The sequence below is a fragment of the Lontra canadensis genome, unplaced genomic scaffold (assembly GCF_010015895.1).
Source record: "Lontra canadensis isolate GAN:19392208 unplaced genomic scaffold, GSC_riverotter_1.0 scaffold1, whole genome shotgun sequence".
Classification (NCBI taxonomy): Eukaryota; Metazoa; Chordata; class Mammalia; order Carnivora; family Mustelidae; genus Lontra; species Lontra canadensis.
Window position 1 is genome coordinate 121070259 of NW_022630995.1, and position 25130 is coordinate 121095388.

Genomic DNA, 25130 nt, shown 5'->3' on the forward strand with positions numbered 1-25130 from the left:
GAAATGTTGCAACTATAGTTGTGTGAATACTCAAATATTCCTCATCTGGATTCAGCCATTGTTCACATTTTACCACTCTAGTTTTATTTCTCTCTCAACCTCTGTATCTTTGTATACACACACATTTTCTTTTTGCTGAGTCATTTGAAAGTAAGCTGCACATACCGTACTTCAACCCTCAATAGTTTATTAGGGAATATTTTATTTCCTCAGGAGAATATCCTCCTACATAGAACTACACTACCATTACATACCCCACAAATTTAACATTGATACAGTCAAATTACCTAGTTACACAGTCTGTATTCAGATTTCTCTGTTTGACCCACAAATATCCATTATAGCTGTCTTTTTCTTGTTCCTTTTTTAAAATCCAGGACCCATTCAAGGGTCATGCATTGCATTTGGTTGTCATGTTTTCTTAATTTTCTTTAGATATGTATCTTTGCCCCCCCATTTCAATTTCATAATGTTGACACTTTAGAGAGAGTCTTAGCCAGTTGTCTTATAGAACCTTCAGCACTGTGGATTTTGTGAATTGTTTCTTCAAGTTTACACTCACATTAAACAGTGAGTTTTCTACTTGGGGAAGAGTGTTGACTACTTGGTTGGTCTTGGAAAGGACATACACGTCAGTTTATCCCACTATTGGTGATAAGTTGAATCACTTGACTCTCCCCACTGTATGTGTGACAGAGCTCTGTCCGTTATAGATGGATTTTTCCTTTAATAAGTAATTAATAAGTAATACATGCTTTGATAATTTAAAATCATAAATTTCCTATTCCCTAAGAGCATGTCACTGATAATTCTTGTGTGGATTTGTTAGTTGTTAGAGTGATGGCTGCAAAATGGTGATGTTTCTAATTATTTTGTTTATTCTACATTCTTTTTGAGCATCCCTGTGGATTTTTTGTTCATTAGCACCATCTACCACAATTATTATTTCTGCTGCTAAGTTGTCCCAGATTTGGCTGATGAGAGCCCCTTTAGGCTACCTTGTGGGTCCTTAAACATTCTTATCATTCATTCTTTGAGCATTCCCTTACTTTCCAGTAAGACAGGATGTTTCAGGATCATTTTGTACTTTCTCTTCCCCAGACTCAGAATAAGCCCTGTTTTCCCCCCAAGAGCCCTTGATCCTTTTAGTGGGATTGATATTTAGTGATTTCATATTTTTCTATGTCAAAATGATTTTTCAAAGTAATTTCTTTCTTTATGAATTATACAGGAGGACTGTTTTAGGAATGACTCGGTTTGGTCGCTTGAAGAAATCCAAGGAGTCAGAACCCTTTGTTTTCCTTCTACCTCGTTTGATTGCAGAGCCCAGCCTGGTGTTAAACTTCAGCGCAACTGCCCTGAGGAGCACTGTGGTGAGGGTCGCGGGTCTCCTTGTCAGGGACGCCTCAGCTCTTGGGTTCTTGAGTTACCAGTCTTTCCACCTTGAGAATACTGTCAGAACCAAAGATAATTTAAATTCATTTTAAGCGGCACATGTAAGCTGTTTAGTGCATTTAGTAGGGAGATACCAGAAGAACAAAATGAGTAAATGTCGAAACAGACTGAAAAAGCATGAAACAAATACACTTTCTGAAATTTGTTTTCAATTCAAAATCTATCCGCCAAGAAAGTGTTCAACTATGAACAACAGAATAAATTTTTTTAAGACTTGATTTTTTTTATTTTAAATTTATTTTTTAAGACTTTATTTATTTGTCAGAGAGAGGGAGAGAGAGAGAGAGAGAGTGCAAGCAGGGTGAGCAGCAGATAGGGGGAGAAGTAGGCTTCCTGCTGAGCAGAGAGCCTGATGCAGGGCTTGATCCCAGGACCCTGGGATCATGACCTAAGCCGAAGGCAGATGCTTAACTGATTGAGCCACCCAGGTGCCCTTTTTTTTTCCTTAAGTCATTTCTCCACCATCATGTTGCTCTCTGTCCTTAGTGTGCTGACTCCCTCCCTCGTGTGTGTCTCCCTCGAGGAGCTAGGGAGGCCCAGAGGAAGGCCCAGGCAATGAAGGGACAGCAGCAGGCTTCCATGTGTGTCCCCAGTCTCACTGCCAAAGAGCTGCCTGCGTCACATGTGGTCTGGGTGATAATTTCCACGCTGTGAGGCACTCACTGGGTTTCTTAGGGGTGGCATCTGAAGACTCTCAAAAAGATGTTCATTTTGAAATCATTTCAACTTAAAAGTTTCCAGAATAGTACCAAGAACTCCCGATCATGCTTCACTAGGATTCACAGTTTTCTACGTTTGCCACATTTGCTTTATCATTGCTTCTCTCTCTCTGCACATACATACCACACGCACTTTTGTGAGCTACTTGAGAGTGTCAGATGCTGTGCCCCTCTTACCTCCACTTCCATGGGATTTTCCTAAGGACAGGAGCATCTTCCCACCTGCCAGAGTGAAATTATCAGAATCGGAAAATGTGACATCAATCAGCATAATTGATGGTCTGCATCAATATTCACTGGTCTGCAGTCTATATTCAGATTTTCCCAGTTATCCCACTCACATACTTTATGGTATGTTTTTTGTTTTTTTTTGTTTTTTTTCCCCCAGTTCAGGATCCAGTTCAGGATCTTGAATTGTGTAATCATGTCTTTTTTGTCACCTGTAGTCTTCCTGAACCTTTTGTTGTCTTTCATAGCAGAGACGTGGTTGATGAGGGCAGGCTCTTTATTTTCTAAAATGTCCCTCGATTTGATTTACATGATGGTGCCTCATGAGCAGATTCAGGTTATGAATTTTTTGCAGGTTTATTTCAGGGGCAATGCCATGTCCTTCTCTGGGTTTTGATTTGCCTTTCCCCGTATCTAGGTGAAGTACTTTGTGGTGAAGAATCCTTCCTCTTGGCCAGTCTCCATGCAGCTCCTGCCTCTCTCCTTGTATCCTAAGCCTGAGGCTGCAGTGCGTCTGCTCCATAAATGGTAAAGCGCCCGGTAGAAGACTTTCTGACAGGGTTTGGGAAATGCTGTTACAACTCAGGATTATTCCAAGTCCTTCACATTTTTCACCTGGAACCTGTATGTGGGTGTAAATAGTATTAATCCCGGTACCTGGATCCCCACCTCCTCGGGGCATAGGCCTCAATGGAAATGGCCACTTCCCTTTGTCAGCTTGTGGCACCATGTGGCAGCTTCACTGTTACTATGTCAAGGCTAGTTCCGAGCAGATACTATTTTCTTTGGCCAGGGAATCTTTACAACTGTGATTTTCCCACATATACTCCTAAAATTTAGAATCTAAATCACAATGCTCTCTGGGCAATTCAAGAAAATGGGTGTAGCATGTGAGTACATTTTAATCGAGCATTAAAAAAGAAAAGATGACAATCCTTTTCGTTCATGGCTGAAAGATGTTAGATATTCACATTCTACGTGATTTTTACGAAGCAATCACAGTTTCACTTAGAATGTTTCCTTCCTTGGCTTAGTAGAACCTACTCTGATCCCAGGGTTTCTCAGTTTCAGCACTACTGACATTTTGGACAAGATGATTTTCTGTTTGGGGGAGGAGGGGCTGTCCTGTGTTTCGGAGGATGTTTAGGAGCTCCCCTGGCTTCTCCCCAAGAGGTGCCAGTAGGACCTCTTCCCCAGCTGTGGTAAACAAAAATGTCTCCAGATACTGCCAGTCATTCCCTGGGAGATAAAATTGTCCTTGGTTGAGAGTCACTTCCTGTCAGGTTCCAAATGGACCATTTGGAGAAAAAAAGTGCTTCATATTTAGAACTTTTTTTAACCACATGCTTCTTTACTTTCTGTGCTGCCAAAGTCATTCATTCAACAATATTTACTGAGCACTCACAGTACACCAGCTACAGTTCCGGGGGTGGGACATGGTAGTGCCAGGATGAGGTGAATTGTGTATGCAAATAGATGGGCTCACATAATAGGTGTATGTGTGCACATCTTAGTCTTTCTTTATTGGCAATCTGAATGTTATTTCAAACGTTTTTTCTCTTTATAGGTTTGGCACCGATATGCAGATGATTAATTTCACAACTGGTGAATTCCAGCTCACCAAAGCTTGCCCTTACCGGGTAGGATGTCCTCTTTAAATAGAAAAGGAATGCTAAACAAACTATACACATAGTGTATGGGCTTTACTGATTTGTGTTTCAAGTGTCTTTAAATAATATACGCGGCTTTCTTATTTTTATATTCTAGACATTAAGCATACATAGCAGATTTTTCCAATTAACAACTGCAGCAGGAGCTGCACGGTTCATGTTCGCCTGTAAATCATTTTAATTTGATAGTTTGGATTCATGTGACTGAAGAAATAACAATTGAATCAGGGCTATGTAGAAAACCATAAAACTTGAGACCCGGGAATTTACAATTCTTTTAGATTCCCCATCCAATTTTTTTTTTTTTAGGGCCACATAAGGTAAAAATACACTTAAAAAAAATCTTCTCCCACCAAACTGGCTTCATGTTTTTAGCAAGTCACCCAGTTTCTGTGATGTTCACCTCATCTGTAAAAAAGGATTTCTCTGAAATACTTAAGCCTCTGGGCATTCATGCGGTCTTGCACAAGTACTTAGGAGGAGCAGTAAACCTGTCACATGGTGAGGATGTCGTCTGGGGACTTGGCAGCTTGTTTCTTAGTTTCCATTCAGTAGTTCCGTGGCTCTTTGTACGACCTGAGTGTTTCCTTACAAGTATCTTATGTGTGAGATCAAGTCAGACACAGAGCATCTGTCAAATGAGTACAAACGCACACGCAAGCACACACAGGCACACAACTGTATCTCTAACACACACATATTTAAATGCCTTGGGTATTTGCTTCTTTCTCCGCACTTAACCCTCTGAAGATACACTGTTGGCTCTAGGTGACCTTGGATAACAGAAAGAGGGAAAACAGATAACCTCCAACTCAGAGTTAAAACTCATCAAAGCAAGTTTTTAAGTGGATTTTTAACAGAGACTTAAAATAGGAAGTACATTACAGCAAATGTTCTTTCTCTTCGTAAGTGGTCTAGGCGGCAGCACGGTCTTGTTTTTGTCAGCAAGCCTGCTGGTGCTCATTCCCTCTCATTCTCTTTTCCACCGAGCAGTCTCCCAGAGCCACTGGGAGGTAAATTTGTTCAAAATACTAAGACATCTTTTGCCCCAGTGGTTGAACCATATATAATTTAGGATTCCAAAAATAATGCCAAATTTCTTTTACATATAAATGTTCTGTTCAAATTTGAACAAATAGTGCAATTCATTTGGAAAAGGTTTTCCATCTGTAATCAAAGGTTCCCCAAGGAAACAAAAGGCACACCTTTTGCCATCGAGGACTCTATTACCATCAAGAATAATAGGAATGCCTTTGAGACACTTAGAAGTTTACCCAAAATTCTTATTAGAACTCTATCATGTAAAAAAAGGCACGTGTTTTTATGATGTTGGTGTGCTTTTAGAAATGTAATGCCTTTAGTGAAAAGCAGGGGGAATTGCACAGTCAGGATTGTTCCCAGTGACTTATCATCAGTGGCCACGTAGGTGTTGTATCCATAAACTGTAGAAAAAGTGTATCTTAATCATATATGCACCATTTTTTATTATAAGTAGCTTATCCCAGTCAGCTTATCCCAGGATAACATGGGCTTGCTATGTGACCCTGAGCAGATTCCTTAACCTCTCTATAGCGTCCTCTCTCTTGCTTACAATAATGCTAGAAGATTCAGTAAGGTTTATGGAATGTTCAGCATCTTACAGACCTTATCATATTCTCGTGCCCAGCATATAAGAACTATTTAATAAAGAATGTTTTTTTAGAGTTTTAATACTAAAAATCAGCAGCTTTTTATTCAATATTTATATTAAATCTATGTAAAGCCGGGTTTCTCCCTTCATGAAGTTTATAATTCTAATGGACACAAATCAAGTACCATCACTATTTCTTCTCTCAGATAGCATGGGGACATGCCAGCAACAGTTTCAGGATAAAACACATTGAAAAATGAAGAATACATTGTTACTGTGCAGATTGTATGATTGTAGCCCTAAGAAACTAATAAATTATTTTTAGTGAGAAGGAGCTGGGGAAAGCAGTGGAAAGAAGAAAAATAATGAACTCAATTTTGGATGCTAAATTCAGAACACAAGATCTAGTCAGAGTTAATTTTGGGGAAAGTCAAGGAGGATATGAAGAGAGATCTTTCTCCTGAGTGCGGAGACCGAATGTAATAAAAGATGGTTTCTGTATAAACTGAAGCTCAGTATGAAAGAGAAATGTAGGGGTGTCCAGCAGCAGAGAGGTATCTGGTCCGCTCCCCGTAGCGTTCAAGCAGGGGCTGTTTGGTCTGTTTTCTGAGGGATGTGTTACAGTCAGAGCATCTTGGCAGAGAAGGCTGCTTCTGGCCACAAGTCCCCTCTGAGCCAGGAAGCAAATCCCCTTTCGGACATCCGTGGCCAGTTGTCCTGCAGCCTCTTCCTATACTTCTCAGCTGTGGTTCGGGAGCTGCTTACTGGTGTGAGCTCTCAGGGTAAACAAGCTCAGTAGGTCGACTGGGGTAGTCTCATCTGGACATTAAAAGAAGAGCCGTCACGGTCATCCTCAAAAACACATGTAGACAGAAGCTTGTCTTACAGGATTCACTGACTTGCACGTATTAAATTTGCAGGGCATGCATTCTGAGGAGTCCAGGGCTGGTATCCTCCACTTACATTTGCAGCCTCTGGAGATGAAAAGGGTCGGTGTCGTGTTCATGCCAGCTGACTATGGGAAAGTTACATCACTCATACTAATCCGGTAGGTGTTTCCCCATCCCGGAGCCGTTTCTTTCCCATCCCTTCATCCATCCAAGTCTCGTCTCAAGAATACGTAGTCTCTTTAGTTAAGGGCTGACATTAGTCTCTAGGCAGGCAGGTAGGGATGAGGCCATGTTGCAAGGCAGGAAGAGTAAAGGCTGCCTGAGGCTCTGTGCTTACTTCCGTGGGGCCTCTGGCCTTGTAAGGTAGAGGCCGCATGCCCTTCTCCCCAAGAGTCACAATGTATTTTGCTTACCATCTCCTCTGCTGCTGTCTCCAAGGGCAGAACACACACACACCGCTCTGACCTTAGCTTGGAAAAGTAATTGAAACACTGCTGTGTACATTTTCATTCCACAGTGTTTGGATTTACTCCACTCTCGTCGCTGCCTTGCTCGTGCACTTCTCTGTAACCCCAAAGGACAATGGACTAAGGATTATTGAGCCCATTGGCTTTTTTTTTTTTTTTAAGATTTTATTTATTTATTTGACAGAGATCACAAGTAGGCAGAGAGGCAGGCAGAGGGGGCGGTGAAGCAGGCTCCCCGCTGAGCAGAGAGCCTGACATGGGGCTTGATCCCAGGACCCTGAGATCATGACCTGAGCTGAAGGCAGAGGCTTTAATCCACTGAGCCACCCAGGCGCCCCCCCACTGGCTTTTTTAAACTTCTTTTTCTTCTTTTAAATTACAGAGGTTGCTAACTGATTTAAGCACCTAATGTTTTTCATTGTTTAATCTTTTTCATCTTTAGGTAGTCTGTATTGAGAGTCTTCTTTCAAAAATTTACAGTAAATACAGATCTATGTTGATGTTCTCTGCATTGGTGAGAAGTCTAATTTTTAATAAATGACATTTTAGTTTCTTTTTAAAGCTTTTCTAGTATCACATCAGCTGGCAAAGACTTTTTTAATCTGAGCTTCCTTTAATATATCACATGAGTTTTTTCTACAAGTGAGTGCCCTGAAAAAGGAAAATGTACTAAAGTTTTTAAAGGAGTGTATTCTGTTAAGCATTTTAACTTCTCATGCCCTGTAGTGTCTTTCATTTTAAACCCATTCTTCTTTGAAAATCTAAGGTCCGGGGAAGTGCAGAGATCAAGTTTACCTCATCCCAGGTTAAACTCTTCCTGGCTTTGAAAAGTCTAAATTATTTAGAGTACTTAATTTATTTTTGATGTTTCTGTATTGATAGTATTTTTCTGTAGACAATAGCATAACGTAACTTAAAGCCTTTTTAATGGTGGAAGATTCTTAATTCTTTAGGTAAAGATACAAAGATACTGGTGTATTTTGCATAATTAGGCATGAATTCCTTCTCTGCTTCTACAGTATTTATGTTAATGAGGACTGGCTTTCACTCTAGTCTGCATCATTTAAACATCTGTCCATTTAACTTTTTATGTCCTAGCAATCATGCTTTGAGTTACTGAGAAGGCAGAGCTAGTCTGAATTTGTGTTTGATGACTAAGAACTCGAGTAGATATAGGTTATTTATGGGGAGGCATTATAAATCTTTGGTTCAATAGAAACAGTAGGATTCTATTTCTAGAATTATCCCAAAAGCAGAATTTCCTATAGTCACGATTACAGTGTAAACTCCTTCATTCACTCTTGTAAGCACTTTTGGTCAGTTAGTCTAAATTTGGTAATATTTCTCAGAGGTCTCCAATTTTTCAGGGTTTTTTTTTTCCCCAGTTTTGGGTTTTGTTTTTTTTTTCCCCTCTTGGAAGTCCAATCACCACCCTGGTAGCTGATTATTAGAAAAACACGGCTTTGCATTCCCGGGCCAGGGTAGGAGAGTGATGAAGAGCATTCACTCATTCTTACTGTGGGCAGCCTCAACCTTCCTGGTGTTCGGGCAGCTTCCATTGCCCATGGACACCCTCTAATTCCAGGAGATAGCCGGAGGTACCACACTATTTAAACTGATTTCCTCTTTGACAACGATACAACTGTTCATGTCAGCAAGGAATGTTTAAGTCCAAATGCACTGTGTCTTGTGATTCTGTTGTAATGCCTATGTGTTTCTATGTGTTGCCCTAATAGGAATAACTTGACGGTTATTGACATGATTGCTGTGGAAGGGTTCGGAGCCAGAGAGTTACTGAAAGTGGGTGGAAGGCTTCCAGGTGCAGGAGGTTCACTCCGATTCAAGGTGCCTGAGTCCACGCTGATGGACTGCCGGCGACGTGAGTTCATGCGCGTGGCCCTCTGATGGGGAAGGCTTGGTGCTAAAGGCAAGGGCAAAAGGATTCCATAATTGACAGTAAATTCATGGCATTGATCCAGATAATTAAATCAGGCGAACATTCGCGCATATATGATAGGCCAGTACTACTTAGAAAAATAGCCTTAGATATTTAATCCAACTTAAATGATACCTATATAAGAAGTATAATTGCTAAATCATCAGCATAGTGATAGATATTTAAGATAAATAGCATGAAATGTCAGTTTGATTATCAGCTACATCTTCATAAAAAAAAAAATCACACCAAAATGATGAATGTCAAGAAGAGTAAAGATCTGCTAACTGGTAGAATTTATGCAGTAATGCAAATTCTCCTTATCTGTGTCACCCAGGACAGCAGACATGTGTGGTTAATGAGCATATAAAAATATAGCTGGTGTGAGCTGTTAAATTTACTTAATTTTAATTTTGGCCATGTATATCTAGTTGCTACTGTATTAGACATTGCAGATTTGGAAACTTATCTAAACATTGCATTAGAAATTTCCAAATTGTGCATGTATTTAAATCAAATGCTTCTAAATTATTTATATTAGTTTCAAGAACTTCCTCAGGAACCAAGACAAAAATCAAACAATAGATGTAAAATGTTTTTGGTAAATTCCTTGTTTTCCTATTATTATCTTGAATTTCTGGAACACACTGAAAACATTCTAGTGTAACAACATGCATCCTATGGAGAAAACTGGTTGGTGAAAGTATTGGATAGTTTGTAGCACTATCTAATGCCTGATGGGAATTTCTTTTTTAAGAAAACTATGCTAATTGAGCATTGAGTTTGAAAAGATTTACTGACCTTTTGCATTCAAAAATCAGAGTATTTACTTTTTTATTCATTCATTCAGTAATTTAGAGTTGACCTTGAAAGATGATATTAAGGAAAATTATAAAAACTACAGACCTAGATAAAATTTTAGTTGTTATATGGAAAAGATGGCAGGTTATAAATTTATAGGAATAATCTAAAATTGTGGTAATTTTTTTTTTTAACTTCCCATATAAAATATGGTCTCACTTTTTTGCAGGGACTTAGTGACTTACCCTCTGAATGTAGTGGGTATTTGAACTGTGTTTCTAGAAGCACAGACCCGTGCCCTTAACCGGTCCCTGTTCAGTATGAGGATCCCAGGAGTGAAGCATGCATGGTGTCTAGGGGTATCCCAATTACTTGGCTTCTGAGAAGAATAAACTTGTAACCTTAACTTTTAATAAGTACAAGAACAAAGAAGAAATTCTGATTACTTTTGGTACCTAGGAAGGTCTTTTAACTTAAGAAAAATCTTAACTTGTTAAATATTTTTGTATCCTGGTAGTGTTCTACCAGTTCTGTTCTACCAGAACAGTTCTATGACTGTTCTAGAAATTAGATAGAAGTCGTACTTTGAGCTTACATTGAATTTTTTTTTCACATTTTAATAATATCGGTCATGGTTTATTGATTCAGTAAATTATTCTGAATAAATTTTGCAGTTCATACATACTAAATATCACTTTTTGTCCTCGCTAGAACTGAAAGACAGCAAGCAAATTTTATCTATTACAAAGAACTTTAAAGTTGAGAATATTGGACCACTTCCTATAACTGTGACATCTCTGAAAATTAATGGGTATAATTGCCAAGGTTATGGATTTGAAGTGCTAGATTGTCGTCAGTTCTCCTTGGCCCCAAACACATCCCGGGATATCAGCATTGTGTAAGCATTGGGTTTTAACCTCATTTAGGTTTTGTGGTACATTTAATAATGTGGGGGAAGAAAACCTTTTTTTACATTGGTAAGACATGTTGTTTTTATATAAACGTTTATTGTAAGTAAGGAATATGGCTGCTGTTTCGACTATTTTGTTTTGTGCCTAAAATTAAAACAATTTAAGTTCATAAAGATGCATCTTTGCTTATCAGGTTTACTCCAGACTTTACCTCTTCCTGGGTTATCCGCGAGCTGACGCTTGTAACGGCAGCAGACCTCGAGTTTCGCTTCACTCTCAATGTGACCCTCCCTCATCACCTGTTGCCCTTGTGTGCAGATGTGGTTCCAGGACCCAGCTGGGAGGAGTCGTTTTGGAGGCTTACGGTCTTCTTTGTCAGGTACGCTACAACCTTCAGGAGCGTCGCATGAAAATGTATTTTGCTTGGGTGTAAAAAGCATATGAATCATCAAACAGCATATTCAAAGTCTGTGAAAGTGTGTGGAATTTACATGGCTTTGTGAACCTCAACATACGTGAAGTAGAGTAGTAATCGATGAGCTTTAAGACAATAGTAAACTTACTGTAGGAGAGTCACAAGACCTTGAAGTGTAAGAGATCATTGTGCTCCCTATACTTCTCTTAGCAGTCGCAGTGGAAAATATGGACGTTACTGCTGTTGGCTTGGCGCAGTGGCAATTTGAGATTGGAAGACTAGGATGACCTTTCTGGATTGATTTTATCATGAAAATGCCTTTGAAAATGGAATTGGAATGTCAAACTTACAAATGTGCACATTTTTAGGAACTCGGAGCTTTTTAAATCTTTAAGTCCTATCAGAATTATGATGTGATACATTTTATGGAATTCAGTGCTCTATTTTTAGATCTTTTGCATCAACCACTCATTGCTCCTCTGTAAGAGAGCTGGTCTTTTTAATGTCGGTCAGGACCATGCAGTAATGAACCTCCTTGCTTTCTTCCTCAGTTTGTCCCTGTTGGGTGTAATTTTAATAGCCTTCCAACAAGCACAGTACATTCTTATGGAATTCATGAAAACAAGACAGAGGCAAAATGCTAGCTCATCTTCACAGCAAAACAATAATCCGATGGATGTAATTAGCTCCCATTCTCACAAGTAAGAATTCTTGTTGTGTGTGTATGTGTGTGTGTTCATCCTTTGATATTACTTGGTTCTGATTTTGAGATAATATAAATAATACTCTGATTCCAGGTTTGTCTTCATAAAATTTTCTTGAAGTCATGGTGTGGCAGCTATAACCGTTTTTACAATAAGATAGACTTCATAGACAGACTTAGTTTGTTAAACTCATGGGCCTTTGGAAGAAGGAGAGCTAGGACCCCTTAATATACTTCTTTTTCCTGGGTCTCAAACCAGAAGGGTAGGGTTTGATTCCATTTGGCTTTCTGTTAACTGTCTTTCTTTTATTTCAGAAGCAACTGTAAGAACTTTCTTGATACCTACGGCACCTCTGATAAAGGCAGAGGAAAAAGCTGCCTTCCAGTGAACACTCCACAAAGCAGGATCCAGAACGCCCCAAAGAGGAGCCCAGCTACCTACAGTCATTCTCAGAAGAAGCATAAGTGCTCAGTCTATTACAGCAAACACAAACCCAGCCCATCCATCACCAGCAGTGCCAACGCCACTACTGAGGAGAAACAGACTCCAGCCCTGGGCAGCTCCCTGTCTGCCCCGAAGGAGGACGTGTGCACTGAAGTCATGGGTGAGAACTGGATCAGCCTCAAGTATGCAAGTAGCATCAGCGTCGACCTGCAAAAGAATTTAACCCTTTCTAAAAACTTACTAAATAAAGAGGAAAACACACTGAAAAACACAATTGTTATCAATAACACTTCTTCAGAATGTCACATGAAGGAGGGAATACAGACATGTATGTTTCCTAAGGAAACGGACATTAAAATTTCAGAAAACATAGCTGAGCTCAAGGAACGAGAGCTCTGTCCTCTGAAGACCTCTAAGAAACTACCTGAAAATCACTTGCCAAGAAATTCACCTCAGTACCAGTCAGACTTGCCAGAGATTTCCAGGAAAAATAATGGTAATCTTTTCATCCTCCTGGATGATTCTTTTTTTCCGGTTTGTCTTCCATCTGTTTGTTACAGAATTTGATCTCACCTGTGACTTTAATTTTAATCCCAAATGCTGCATTTTTAGTTCACGCACAAAGTTTTAGCAAAGGTAAAAATGTTGAAATACGGTTTGTAAAATGAGAAGCTGAGGACGAGGCACCACAGTTTTAGAATGTCGTGGGTAAAGAAGCATACTTTTTATTTTTAGTACATATGTTGAGAGTGATGTGAATGTCGTGTTTTATTGTTGGGAGGATATGGACGCTGTTTTTAATTATTATCTATCATGGATTTGCAGACTCTTGGTGAAAATTAATCAGCCCATAAAATACTTCTGACCGAACAAAACTTACCAACTTTCTATATTTAACAGCTGCTACCATCTCATGTTTCCTGGCTCTGGTGCTTCTCTGATTGTGTCCCTTGGTTAAAAGAAGACAGATGTTCTCTCACAACAAATACAGTTAGTGAAGGCATAAGCAGGACGAGACTCAGAAAATCACCCACATGTAAAATCGTCATTAAGCTGTAACTGACACCTTTGGCCTTTGGCATAAGAGCCGATGCTTATTTTTCTTGGCCATTCTGACCATTTTAATACGCACACTTCTGCACCCATTGCAAGATTTGGGGAGCACCTGGGTAGCTTAGTCATTTAAGTATCCGACTCTTGATTTTCACTCAAGTCATGATCTCAGGGCCTTAAGATCAAGCCCTATGTCGGGCTCCATGCTCAGTGGGAATCTGCTTGAGATTCTCTCTCTCCCTGTCCCTTTGCATCCCCCCCCGCAATAAATAAATCTTTTTTTAAAAAGTCAGATTTTTGACACTTTTTAATCTGGAAAAGCCAGTTACCTTTGCTCTTATTTGAAACATCTAAGTATAAATAGCTTCATATTTATACTCCCTGTTATCGGAGAGAAGGTACAAAAGTGTTATAGATGGGCCAATTCTGATGAGCTTTAGGCATTTAACTAAAAACCCAAACTGAATTGTAAGTGTTCCATAAGCGGACCTCTCTCGTTGGAAAGAAAGCTGGAGTGCCCTCAGCGGAACGTGGTTTAGGCAGCTGCACCTGTATTCCTGGTGCCTCTCGCTCCATCCAGCTCGCACCATTTCCCCAGCCTAGTGTGTGTTCGAGGCAGACTCCCGTCTGCGAGTCAACAATGCCCCCCTCCACCCCCGCCCCCGTCGTGTTCTCTGCACTTGGCGTGGGAGGACACACTCGGAGTGATGCTTTCAACCAGATCTTCAAATGACATCCTATCGTACGTTATCCAAGCATGTTTCATGGTGGGGCACACAGGGTGCCTCTCATTCCATTTCTGTAGGGCCCAGACCACAAAACCTTTGTGAAAGGGTGAAATTAGGGGGTGAGTCCTACTGGGTTTTTCCTTGTTTTCTGCCATTGAGGCCCAAGCACAGTATTTGACCTCAGCTGCCTTGACACAGACTTAAAATTATAGTTATTTGGGGTGCTCCTATGATCCATTGCATCCCTGAGTTGTCTGCATAAATGTGGCCCCAAACACCATGGCCTTGGCATTGTGGACAGATGGGGGGGAAGGACCTTCTGCTGCATCGTAGTACGCGGAAGTGGTTGAAATGTAGAGGCATGGACCCGAGTTGCAGGCATGGACCCGAGTTGCAGGCCCGGAGTGGGTCTGAGGGTTTGAATTTGTGCTTTGAGACTTTCCCATCCAACACCGATATTTAATGCCCAGAGTCGATCCTTGATGACCCCATGTATTAGCACTTCAGCAAGTGTGAGTAAACTTAATATGGAGTCCAGAAACACAGGATTTGCTTTTATCACCATAGATGGTGGTTCTGCCCAGAATCTACCCCTCCGGCACAGATGACTAGCCTCTTTGTGTTTTAAACGGAAACATGTATCTCCCCATACGAAGTCTTTTAAAATTGCTCTTCGGTGGGATCGGTAGCACGCTAAGTGCTGTCAGAGTGGTTGTTGATCAGATCAAATAAGAATCGTTGAAAGAACTTTGGCTTCCTACCAGGTTCAGGCCAATGCATTCAAAGGTGCTAATTCACAGGGCTGCGTTTCTCTCCAGAATGAAAGTGTAGGCAGGAGAGTCCTCACAGGGAAAGCCGCTCACTGACATGCATTTTGTTCTGTTTTCCATTCACAGCACTAGTCTAGGAAATATCAAAGAGGTTAAAAAGCTAAACATATTGCCTGCCATCATTTTACAATTTAAACATTTTAAAGAATTGGCAATGTTAAAAATAAGAAAGGACTGAATAGAGGAATAGTTTGAAGGCAGGACGTGGAGGAGTTTTTCCTTTTTTTTTTTCCCCAGTAACATCAAGGGTCTGGGGTTCTTTTTTCACATTTTAAAGGAAAGCATTGTCATAAACTGGCAGATGGTGAACAGGCATATATAATCGGCAGGGAATCCATAATGTGTGAAGAATGCTCAAGGATGCGGAAACCGTTTATACATGAGAACTTTCCAAGTTTTTGCTTCCAACTTTGAGCTTTAGTTCTTTTTTTTGAGAAGTGTTTTACTTTGTGAAAAACGTGTTTCCATCTTAAAATCATTCTAGAATCTGAAGAAAATAGCTTCAGCCTTAGTAGCTGAACTTCGCCCAGCCGATGGCAGGAATCCTCAGTTCCTGCACTTCGGTTTCCGTGTCCCCCACCAGAATGGGGATCTTCACTTTGCTCAGGGGAAACCAGCCAGCGTGTTTGCCACATCCTAGCTGTTTCTCCTAAATGACACAAATCTTCCCGTAGAAACAAGTCTAGTGATAAGATTGCCTTTGGAAAAAGGGGAAGAGGGCAGGCGGTCGGTTTCCTACGAGTGCCTGAAGTTATTTTATTAACCTGACAGATGTCCTTGAGCACTTGAAGAATTGTGTCTTCTATTCTGAGGCTTTTTTATTTTTCCTGAGGGTAACATATCGTGTGAGAAAAAAACGTTCCAAAGCATGTATTAGCGGGCCCAGTGCTACTTGCTCATTTTTTTTTGTTGAGAAACACAAAATATTTTCTGAATAACAGAAATGTGCTTATCCCTTTCCGGTGCTTTCTCTGCCCTTCTTCTGAGAGGCCTGTGATAAATCATAGATTAAAATTCCCCATAGAAATGAAGTCTGTTGACAGATGCTTCAGAGCTCTGTTTTCACACACTTGTTTTTGGCATCCACCTGTCAAACAACAGTTCAGTTTTTCAAACATTTGTTACATGTTCCAGAGTCTCTTGAGCATCTGACAAGAGTAAAACTTTATATGTCATGTAAATGATCATTTAAATATGTCTGTTTTCAAATACTTATTATTTTCTAATTGTACAATCAGAATTCTAAATCTGTATTATTTTGCTCACATAATCAAAGAGTAATAGCTCTGGAATTAAGGCTAAAGATAAGCAGCTGGCCTCAGCGTTACAAAAGAGGAACAGAGGAATAGTTAGATTATTTTCTTGCTTTCTGCTTATATTAATGTGAAGGATAATAAACTTTAAAATTTAATAATGCCCTAAGCCTTGGAATTAACACTACATGAAAGATTTCACTGCATTTGATAGATACCTCCAAATTCTGAAATACCAGTATTTGAGAAATTAAAAAAATATAGCCTCATTGTCTTATAGATACTAGTAACTTGAAGATTAGCAGTTTGCTCAAAATAAACTTGATTGGATTTGATACCATAGAAATTTCAGCAGGATTCTTGTGAGTTCACTTGTTATTTGTTTTATTCCCTTTTTTATCTTTATGGCTCAAACACAGACTCTGTGAGATGGGTATGAGAAAATTATATAACACCATAAGTAATCATGCTTAATAAGACGACATGGCTTGGCTTCCACGAAATTTCTAAATTCTTAGATATTGTCATGCAAGAATTTGTCAAAGACTTAATGAAGAACTTGTTAGAATTCCTTTTACTATTGGTCCTGATTCCCAGCCCCATGGAAGGCGTTACAAGAGTTTGTGTTTTACCACTTTTGGAGGGTAGTTCAGTATTGGATATTAAGTTTAGGTCCTTTCTGAGAAAGTTTAATGATTAATACTTTTAGTGCTGTTCTTGGCCTGAAAAAAGCTCAAGGAAATCCATTTTTTCATGAATTAAGACTCTAGGAAATTTAATGGCACATTTTGGGGGAGAATATATGTGTTCTGTCTCATATATATGGTTTCCAAAATCCAAAAAGAGATATCCTTAGTTATGATTTATTTTTCTGTTTTGGACCCTGTCAGTTTGGCTCTCGGCTCTTTCCTTTACCACTTCATCATGGTGGATATTTTCCTCTGTAGGTGTCTTAACACCCAATTTGTGTCATAGAGGAATTAATGCTTCCCAGTGTTTTTATAGTTATAAAATAGTTACACAATTTTCCATTAACAAAATAAAAGTATGCTTACTTGTCAGTGTTATTGGCAAAATGTATGGATCTTGCTTTGAGCGAGGTTGGCTTCGGAGTTTCAGAATTGGAGGGGATTTGACTGCTTTCATTCTGTGGGCAGAGACCTTCCCCGCCCCAGGGCCCCAAGCAGGGCCAGATTGGAGCCTCTGCGGAAGGTCCGGTCAGGCGGGCATCTCACCAGAGCCTGCAGCCTGCTTTGCTGTGAAATCTTTGTACTGTGGTCATCTAAACTTTCTTAGACTGCACAGGTATGGTAAGGGAATTCTCAGTTAAAGAAAAAAGGAGCAGGTGTTTCAATACTTTGTTTCCTATTAGGACCCTGAAGCCAGTTACTGTGGGGTGGGGTCGAAGTTATCTGACTTTATTTTGAAGTAAGGGATCGAAGAAGAAATACACTGATGAGTGAAGTCACTTGAAAGGAAAGCGGGAGAATCATTGTTTTCAGGTGAAGTTTCTACCTGCACCAGCTTTTGCCATGTGATTGGCCTGCTGGTCATTGTCAGCTTGTAGGCACGGTCACCCGAGGCAGGTGAACACAGACTTTGGAAAGATGGCCTGCCCGGAAATAGGTGCTTTGTTTTTGATGGGGCCCTTTCCGTGTATATGTCCTCTGGTTCCATCTTTGTAACAGTCAGAGTAGGCAGAGAAGGTGGCATTTGCATCTTATAAATCAGGAAACCGAAGCAGCTCAGTAAATCTCAGCTTGAGATTTACTTTGAGAACTAATTTGTAGCTATGTAGTCATGTAGTCATTACTAGAAAGCAAGTCCTTAGCCCCTCTCCCCCCTCCAACTTTAAAAAAAAATTGTGATAAAATAGACATAAAGTTTGCCATTGTAACCATAAAGCTCAGCGGCATGAAGCACATTCACAGTGTTGTACAGCCATTACCATCATCCATTTTCAGCACCTTTTCGCCATCCCAAAAAGAAACTCTGTACCCTTTAAACAGTAAGTATTTGTATTTCCTCCCCCCAGCCCCTGGTAACCACCATTCTACTCTTCATCTCTCTGATGACTCTAGCTCCCTCAAACAAGTGGAAACATTCAATGTTGGTCTTTTGGGGACTGGCTCATTTCACTTAGCATAATGTCTTCTGGGTTCATCCATGTTGTGGCATGTCTCAGAATCTCATTGCTTTGTCTTTTCCATCTCTGTCGTTTTTGAGTGTCCAGTTCAGTAGTGTTAAGTATAGTCATGGTGTTGGGCACTGATTTGTTCCTCTTTAAGGCTGAGTGGTATTCCATTTTATGTGTACCACATTGCTATACTTCTCTCCATCCATCCATGGACATTTGGGTTGTTTCTGCCTTTCGGTTGTTATGAATGATGGTGCTGTGAGTAATGGGGTACCTCCTCACCTTTTTTCCTTGACCTCTTTTAAGACTGTTTGTAGAACTCTTCAGGTAAGCACATTTTTGCTGGTAAACATACCTAGAACATCATGAATGTCAGGAACAATCCTCAAGTCTAAATATCATTAGGGTAGATGGCTTGGTGTAGGAAAGAGATTTAATTATGGAAACATGAATGAAAATAATTAGCTAGAGATTCAATCATTTTTATTTATTCAAGGGAATAACCAGCAAGTGCCTGTCAAGAATGAAGTAGACAACTGTGAAAGTTTGAAGAAGGCTGACACAAAGTCTTCCTCAGAAAAGAAGATTCATAAAGCATCGAAAGAAGACATTTGTTTTGAGAAACAGGATGTACCTTCAATCGAGGTCTGTATTCCTTTTTCTTGTGCCTCTTAGAACAAAACCCATATTTAGGGCTGAGAGTGCAGTTATCGGTCTAGTAATTGTACATGTGTATTTCATACCTCTCAAAGGGGGCTAGTTATCATGCATTTGAATCTGTATTTATAAATTGTGAGTTTGAGGTGCTTGGAAAGTTTTTTATCTTCTAATTATATAGGAGATACTAAAATAATTTAGAGTAACATCAGATAGCTTTTATTCTCAAAAGGAAACTGTTCTTAAGCAAATGGGTTACCTCCTGGCAAAGATGGTGGAGTAGAAGCAGATCACCTGTCTCTTCTCTCCAGTTGTCACCCAACACCCATTTTAGGGCCTGCTCTTGCTGAGTTGGAAGCATAAGCCAAATGCACAGGAAAGGAATGCCTGTCTGGCTCAGGTGAGTGGGCCTTAGTACAACAGAATCTCAGAAGAGAGCGCATAGTTGGACACAGAGTTGCACACTGTGCTGGAGAGCAGAACCGAGCCCTGTATCTCAAAGGTGAAAGCAGACAGGTCCACAATCAAGGTGGGAAAGGTATTTAGGAGAATTTATCTAGTTTACATCAGAACAGAGGTATTCATGTATTAATATAAGCCCAGTGAAAAAAAATAGCATTCTAACTATGCTGATATTGATACATATCGTGTACTACACACACACACGTGCATGTGCGCTGAGTAAAAGTGAATGAAAGGAGTAGAACACGGGAAACAGGGAAAGATCCTAATCTAGAAGAAAGCCTATCTTTGAGAATACTTTATACTACAGATAATGTACTCAATAAAATAAGAGTTTTTTTAAAAGGCAAATTAAGATTCTAGGATGAGATTAAAAGAGATATTATAAAGCTAAGTAACTAAATGAAGACCCAAATGACATTTTACAGACAGCTGCCAAAAATGGAATTGCTGACCCTGAGAAAGGCTTTGAGATCATCAGGGTGAGTGTGAAGGAAAAAATTGAAGAGCTGGAAGCATTTAGATATGGGACAAAGAAAGACAAAGCAGTCCAATGTAAGAATAATGAGTGTTTCAGTAAATGGCCCAACAAATGGGTCTGAAGGTATTCAGAAAGGTAGTAGAAGAATACTGTCCTGGTAGGAGAGCAGAACTGAATTTATGGAATGGAAGAGCACACTGTAGATAGAGGAAAAATTGATATGTAATAATGGATATAGGCACAGCCTGGCTAAATTACTGATCTTAAAACATAAACAATGGTGCAAAGTTAGGAAGATGGAGATACACCCACTCAGGCTCACTCCGACTTCGTGGAAACATCTGATCCAGGGAACAGTGGAGCCATACCATTCAGAGAATAAAAATGTGAACAGGAATATTCCAGCCAAGGAAACACTCAAGTACAAAGGCAGCAAGGAAGAGGCATCCTTAAACACAAGTGAACTCATCATGAGCCTTTCTTAAAAAATGAAGTTAATGAAATTTAGCCAACCAAGACAGATGTAAAAATAAAGACCCAGGACTATAGAAGTTGTGTTAGTGGTCTGTTGTTGAGATTTCTCTCCATTTTATATCCAGATCTAAGACGAAACAGTTGGCAATTATAATTGCAGAACAGATTGCATATATTACAACTTTAATAAAGCAAAAAAGTAACATAAGCTGCAGAAACAGGAGGTGGTATTGAATGGTAGGTGACAATGAGTTTTAATTCTGTTTTTCTTGGTAGAGAGTCAATACTGTATAAAACTGAACATATCATTTAACAGGGTGAAAACTTGGGAAAATGTCTTTCATGGTCTTTTGCCTAACCTTAGAGAGATCCTTAAGGCACTAATATAGCATGTGGAGAAGAAACAATTATTTGAAAGTTGGCAGTTCCCTGGATTCTACTAGTTTTTTATGTTAAATTCAAATAAAACAACATTAAACTTTTATTTAAAAATAATACATTGTCGTGTTCGCTTCAGCAGCACATATACTAAAAATAATAATACGTTGTCCCAGTATTATAAATTATTCCCATCATCTGTCTTGCCATCCAAATGTGTCTGTAGGTTCATAGAGAGATGGCAAAAACAAGATCTGCCAAAAAATCAGTGGCAGACTGTGGTTATTCTGAGTAGTGGTGTTTGCAGTGATCTTTTTCCTTCTTTATATTTCTGTATTTTTGCTTAAACTTTATAACAAACACCAATTTTTCATTTAAATAACATGAAAATGATGCAAAATAAATATATCCTAGACATCTCAAACTGGGAATTTGTAGTCTTTTAAGGACAAGACATGTCCAGTAGTTTAGTGCCCCAATCAGTACAGAGTGGAAGGGATTTCAGAGAGTGAAAAGTCAGGTGAGCCTGCAGTGGGCACAGGAAGCTCCTAGAGGAGGGAGAAATGCAGACAGGCAGAGAAGGGAAGGTGGGCAGTGGCCCCACTGAGCCCCACGGCATAATCAGGAGGAGTAGGAAATCATCTTTGGGAAGAGGCTCAGTCAGGAGTAATGTGAGGGAAGAATGGGAGTCATTCCCACTGGCAAAGGCCTTGGCTCACCAATTTCAAGTTTGGACCTTCTCCGCTCTTTCTCGGCTGGAAGCGCAGACAGTGAACTCGGCGAGCCCAAGAGTCGGAAGTGACGATGTCTGTAGAGAACCAGAGCATGGTTGCTTGTCTGCTAAGGAACTTCAGAGTCCCAGTCTTAAAAGCACATGTGTCCAAACAGAACATCCTTTTGGAAGATTGGCTTCAGGGTGGCCAGTTTAGGGGACTCTGGTGCAAAGGACAGGGAGTAGGGAAGGTTTCTGGACTGGGGGATGGATGGAGTGAGGGTGGGTAAAAATTGGAAAACAGCCTTGAGGCTGAGATTTTCTTGAAGGTCATAATAATGTTTTTCAATTCAGGTTTACAAAGATGGGCAGGATGCCTATTACAGAGATTGTACAGCGCAGTTTTGTAAATGCTTGAATGAATGTGTGAATAATGGATTTTTGGAGGATCAGTGTGAACGTTTTGGAGGCTGGGCTGGAGGGGGCAGGAATGGACAGCAGCTCTCTTCTAACAAGGAGGCTGTTACTCTGCTGGGAGGTGTGACGTAAGGCTGCGCTTGGGCAGGAGCAAGGGGGAAGGACAGGAAGAGTAGGTAAGAGTCTAGAAGAAAAACTAACAGGATTTCCCTGTCCCTAATTGCATAAGGAGAGGAACTATCTTCTCTTACATAACTGTTTGCAAAAATAACTCCTAAGTTTTAAGTCCAGCTAATGAGAAGATGGGGAATTCTGACTTACACAACGAGTACATATTTCTGTTTACCAAAGTCGTGTTCAGAGCATGGACTTTGCAGCCAGACTTGTCGGGTTTGAATCCTGGTCATCATTTATTTGCTCTGTAACATTGGGTGAGTTACTTAATGCTGCAGTTTCCCTATCTGACACATGAGGGTACTAAGAGCATGCCTACCTCCTAGGGTTGGGAGAACGGCTGAGTTAACATGATAAATGCTTGGAGTAGCTCAAGTACCAAGCGCTGACAAGGGGTCAGTCCAAAGGGAATGACTGTGTGATTGCGACCGACAGCGGGAGTTATGGAACCAGAGAACTAGGTCTTACATGGCAAACTTGGGCCTAGAGCTTGAGATATGGGAGCCGTGGAGGTTAGAACTGAGAGGCAGCACCGAGTTCTCTGCGGTATATGTGCACAGGGAGAGCGGGGCCCGAGCATGGTGCCGGGTGGTGGTGAAGCTGCAGGTGGTCTGAGGGTACAGGTATAGCAGATGTACAGAAAGCGAGGCCCTTGAGACTATGAAGGGCCATGCTCTCCAGAGCAGAAAGAAAGTCTGTGAATTTGGGGGAGGAGGGAATGGGTGAAGTAAAGAAGTGAACCTTAGCAGCCTCTTGCCAGGGGCTTCACAACTTCCATGTGGCCCTGCTGTGAGATGGAAACCAGCCCTGAGATGTGACCATGCGGTGGCTGACGGCCTGCATGCTGGGCGGAGCAGCCAGGACTCACGCCAAGTCCGCAGGTCCTTCTGAAGGCCCTCAGGAGCGGGGGGCCCAAGGAGCCCTGCCCTGTGGTGCTTCCATGAGTGGTCGCCATTCCTGGACTTCAGACACCGCCTCCCACCCCCACCCCCATGCCAGACTCAGCCCTCTACGCTTGTGCCCTGACTCAAGGCACGTTTCTTAATTTCTTCCTGTTGTTTTCTTCTCTGGGTATTGTCACCATTCGATCTTTGGGGTCCCGGGCCTTGTCTTTTCTCTATCCCAGGAGCGCAGACATGGCTTGTACACAGTCCCAGTGATTGGGTAAGCTCCTCCTTCCTTTTCTGGTCCGGAGCCCATACATCTAAAGATGGCAGCCAGCCTGCAGGAAAGCTGCGGGGAGTTGGAGGATCTGGGGGACCGTAGACCCCATCTTTTTTTTTTTTACTGTCTGACTCACTCCCAGTTTTGCTAAAAGCTCTTCTTTAAAACCCTGCGAGTATGCTTTCCATTTCATTGTTCATTTGGAGAAATCATTCTCAATAAACACATTCCCAAGGGCAGTACTCAATGTTTGTTTTTCTTGTACATTCTTAGGGCCTAACTTTGCAGCTTAGAAAATTATATAAATCTGTCTATAGTATGTGGAAACATTCCTCTAGATTTATTGGCAAAGAAGGTTGAAGCCCAGATTTGAGAGCTACAAACTAAATTTTAACCCTAACCCTGCTGTTTTATTTTTTTAAAGCAGATTTTTCTTTCTCTTAGAAAAGGAACTCATGATTATTACAAAAGCATAGAAAAGGGGGTGAGAAAAGTCTATACAAAATGAAATACTTTGTATATTTTTCTGTATTTTTCATGCAACTTTTTAAAAAACTCAGGACCATCATTATGTATAGGTAGCTTTCTTAGTAATGTTATAATTCTACACTTTCTCATGTTCAGAACAAGGGGAACTTTGTTTCCAGTGGTTATATAACATTCCATCATTTAACTATGCTCTAATCCTAAACCATTCTCTTGCGGTCAGACATTAAAGTTATTTACAGCTTTTTATTTTCATAAATAGCACTCTGATGATTTACATTGTTCTTAAGTCTTCCCTATATACCTGAAGAATCCTTGTTAGAGATTTCTAGAATAGAATTGAAGAGTGTCTTCCTGCGTGCCCCAGATTGCTTTCTGGAAAGGTGGTCCCAATTCTCATTCACATCAATGCCGTGGGACAACGCTGGCTTCCCACCAGCACTGTGCATTGTTCCTTGCAAAGTCTTGGTCAGTATGATGGGAGAAATTTTCATTTACATTTCAATTTGCATCTCTTACCAGGGAAAAGTGAGTGCTTTCCTTCCTTTCCTTTTTTGCAAAATTCTAAAAAAATAAGTAAAAAAATCATCCATCCAAAATCCTACCCCTGAAATCTCTCTCTCCCTCGCACCCTTCTTCCTTACCTTCTTTCTTTTTTATAATTCGGAACTGAATGTCTTACCCAGTTCCACTTTTGCTGCCCAGAGGCAGACTCTGTTAAGAGCCCTGTCTCCCCAGCCCTCTCCCTCCCCAGACCTCTCCTAGTGTCTACAGACACAAATAGGCAGTATAAACACACTTGTGTTTTTTAAAACCAGCACGGAAAGATGAGCTACAAGCTGATCTATAATTTTCCTTTCCTAAAAGCATACTTTATTATTAAATATTTTGGATGGAGTCTTCATGGTTTTTAGCCTTTTATATTTCTTTTGCAAATTTGCATGTCATGTCAACCCACTTTTCTGTTGCCCGTCTTTTTCTTATTTTCTGTCAGAACATATGGCACGGTATTGACTGCCTATTAGAAGGAGTGTGTGGTTTTTTTCCTTCGTCTGCCCTTCCCTCTTATTTTTTATTTGCTGTTACTTCTGTGCAGCAGCTTGAAGAATGTTTTGTGGAGTCAGTGATTTCTCTCCTTTGATTTCTTTGTTTGCTTTTATTGAAGTTTCAGGAAATCTTTTTATTTGCCCGCCGCATAATCAGTGAAACTGTTCCTTCTAGCAGGGATTTCCGAGAACTTCACGAATTCAAGGAATTCAGTAACGTGAGAATAGGACATCTTCTATAAAGTGCTGGCTCTGTGTCAGGTTGTTTGCTTCTCACAACAGCCTGTTGAAGAAGATGCAGGAAATGGAGGCAGAGAGAAGCTGAGTGACTTGCTCAAGATCGCACAGCCAGTAAAAAGCATGGGGTGAGCTTCAGTCCAGGCTGTTTGACCTCAGAGCTGCAGTCTT

The 25130-nt window shown here is 40.4% G+C and overlaps 1 protein-coding gene across 3 annotated transcripts in view; it reads left to right on the top strand.

Annotated features, from left to right (window-relative positions):
* The window catches only part of TMEM131L (transmembrane 131 like), a 155916-nt gene that overhangs the window by 115528 nt on the left and 15258 nt on the right, over nt 1-25130 (top strand). For all 3 annotated transcript variants that reach the window (XM_032862554.1, XM_032862549.1, XM_032862553.1), the window contains exons 17-26: nt 1232-1373; nt 2821-2930; nt 3970-4042; nt 6623-6750; nt 8796-8938; nt 10508-10694; nt 10901-11086; nt 11674-11823; nt 12141-12766; nt 18768-18916. In XM_032862554.1, the coding sequence (XP_032718445.1) occupies nt 1232-1373; nt 2821-2930; nt 3970-4042; nt 6623-6750; nt 8796-8938; nt 10508-10694; nt 10901-11086; nt 11674-11823; nt 12141-12766; nt 18768-18916 (1894 nt within the window). The remainder of the gene's footprint in view (nt 1-1231; nt 1374-2820; nt 2931-3969; nt 4043-6622; nt 6751-8795; nt 8939-10507; nt 10695-10900; nt 11087-11673; nt 11824-12140; nt 12767-18767; nt 18917-25130) is intronic.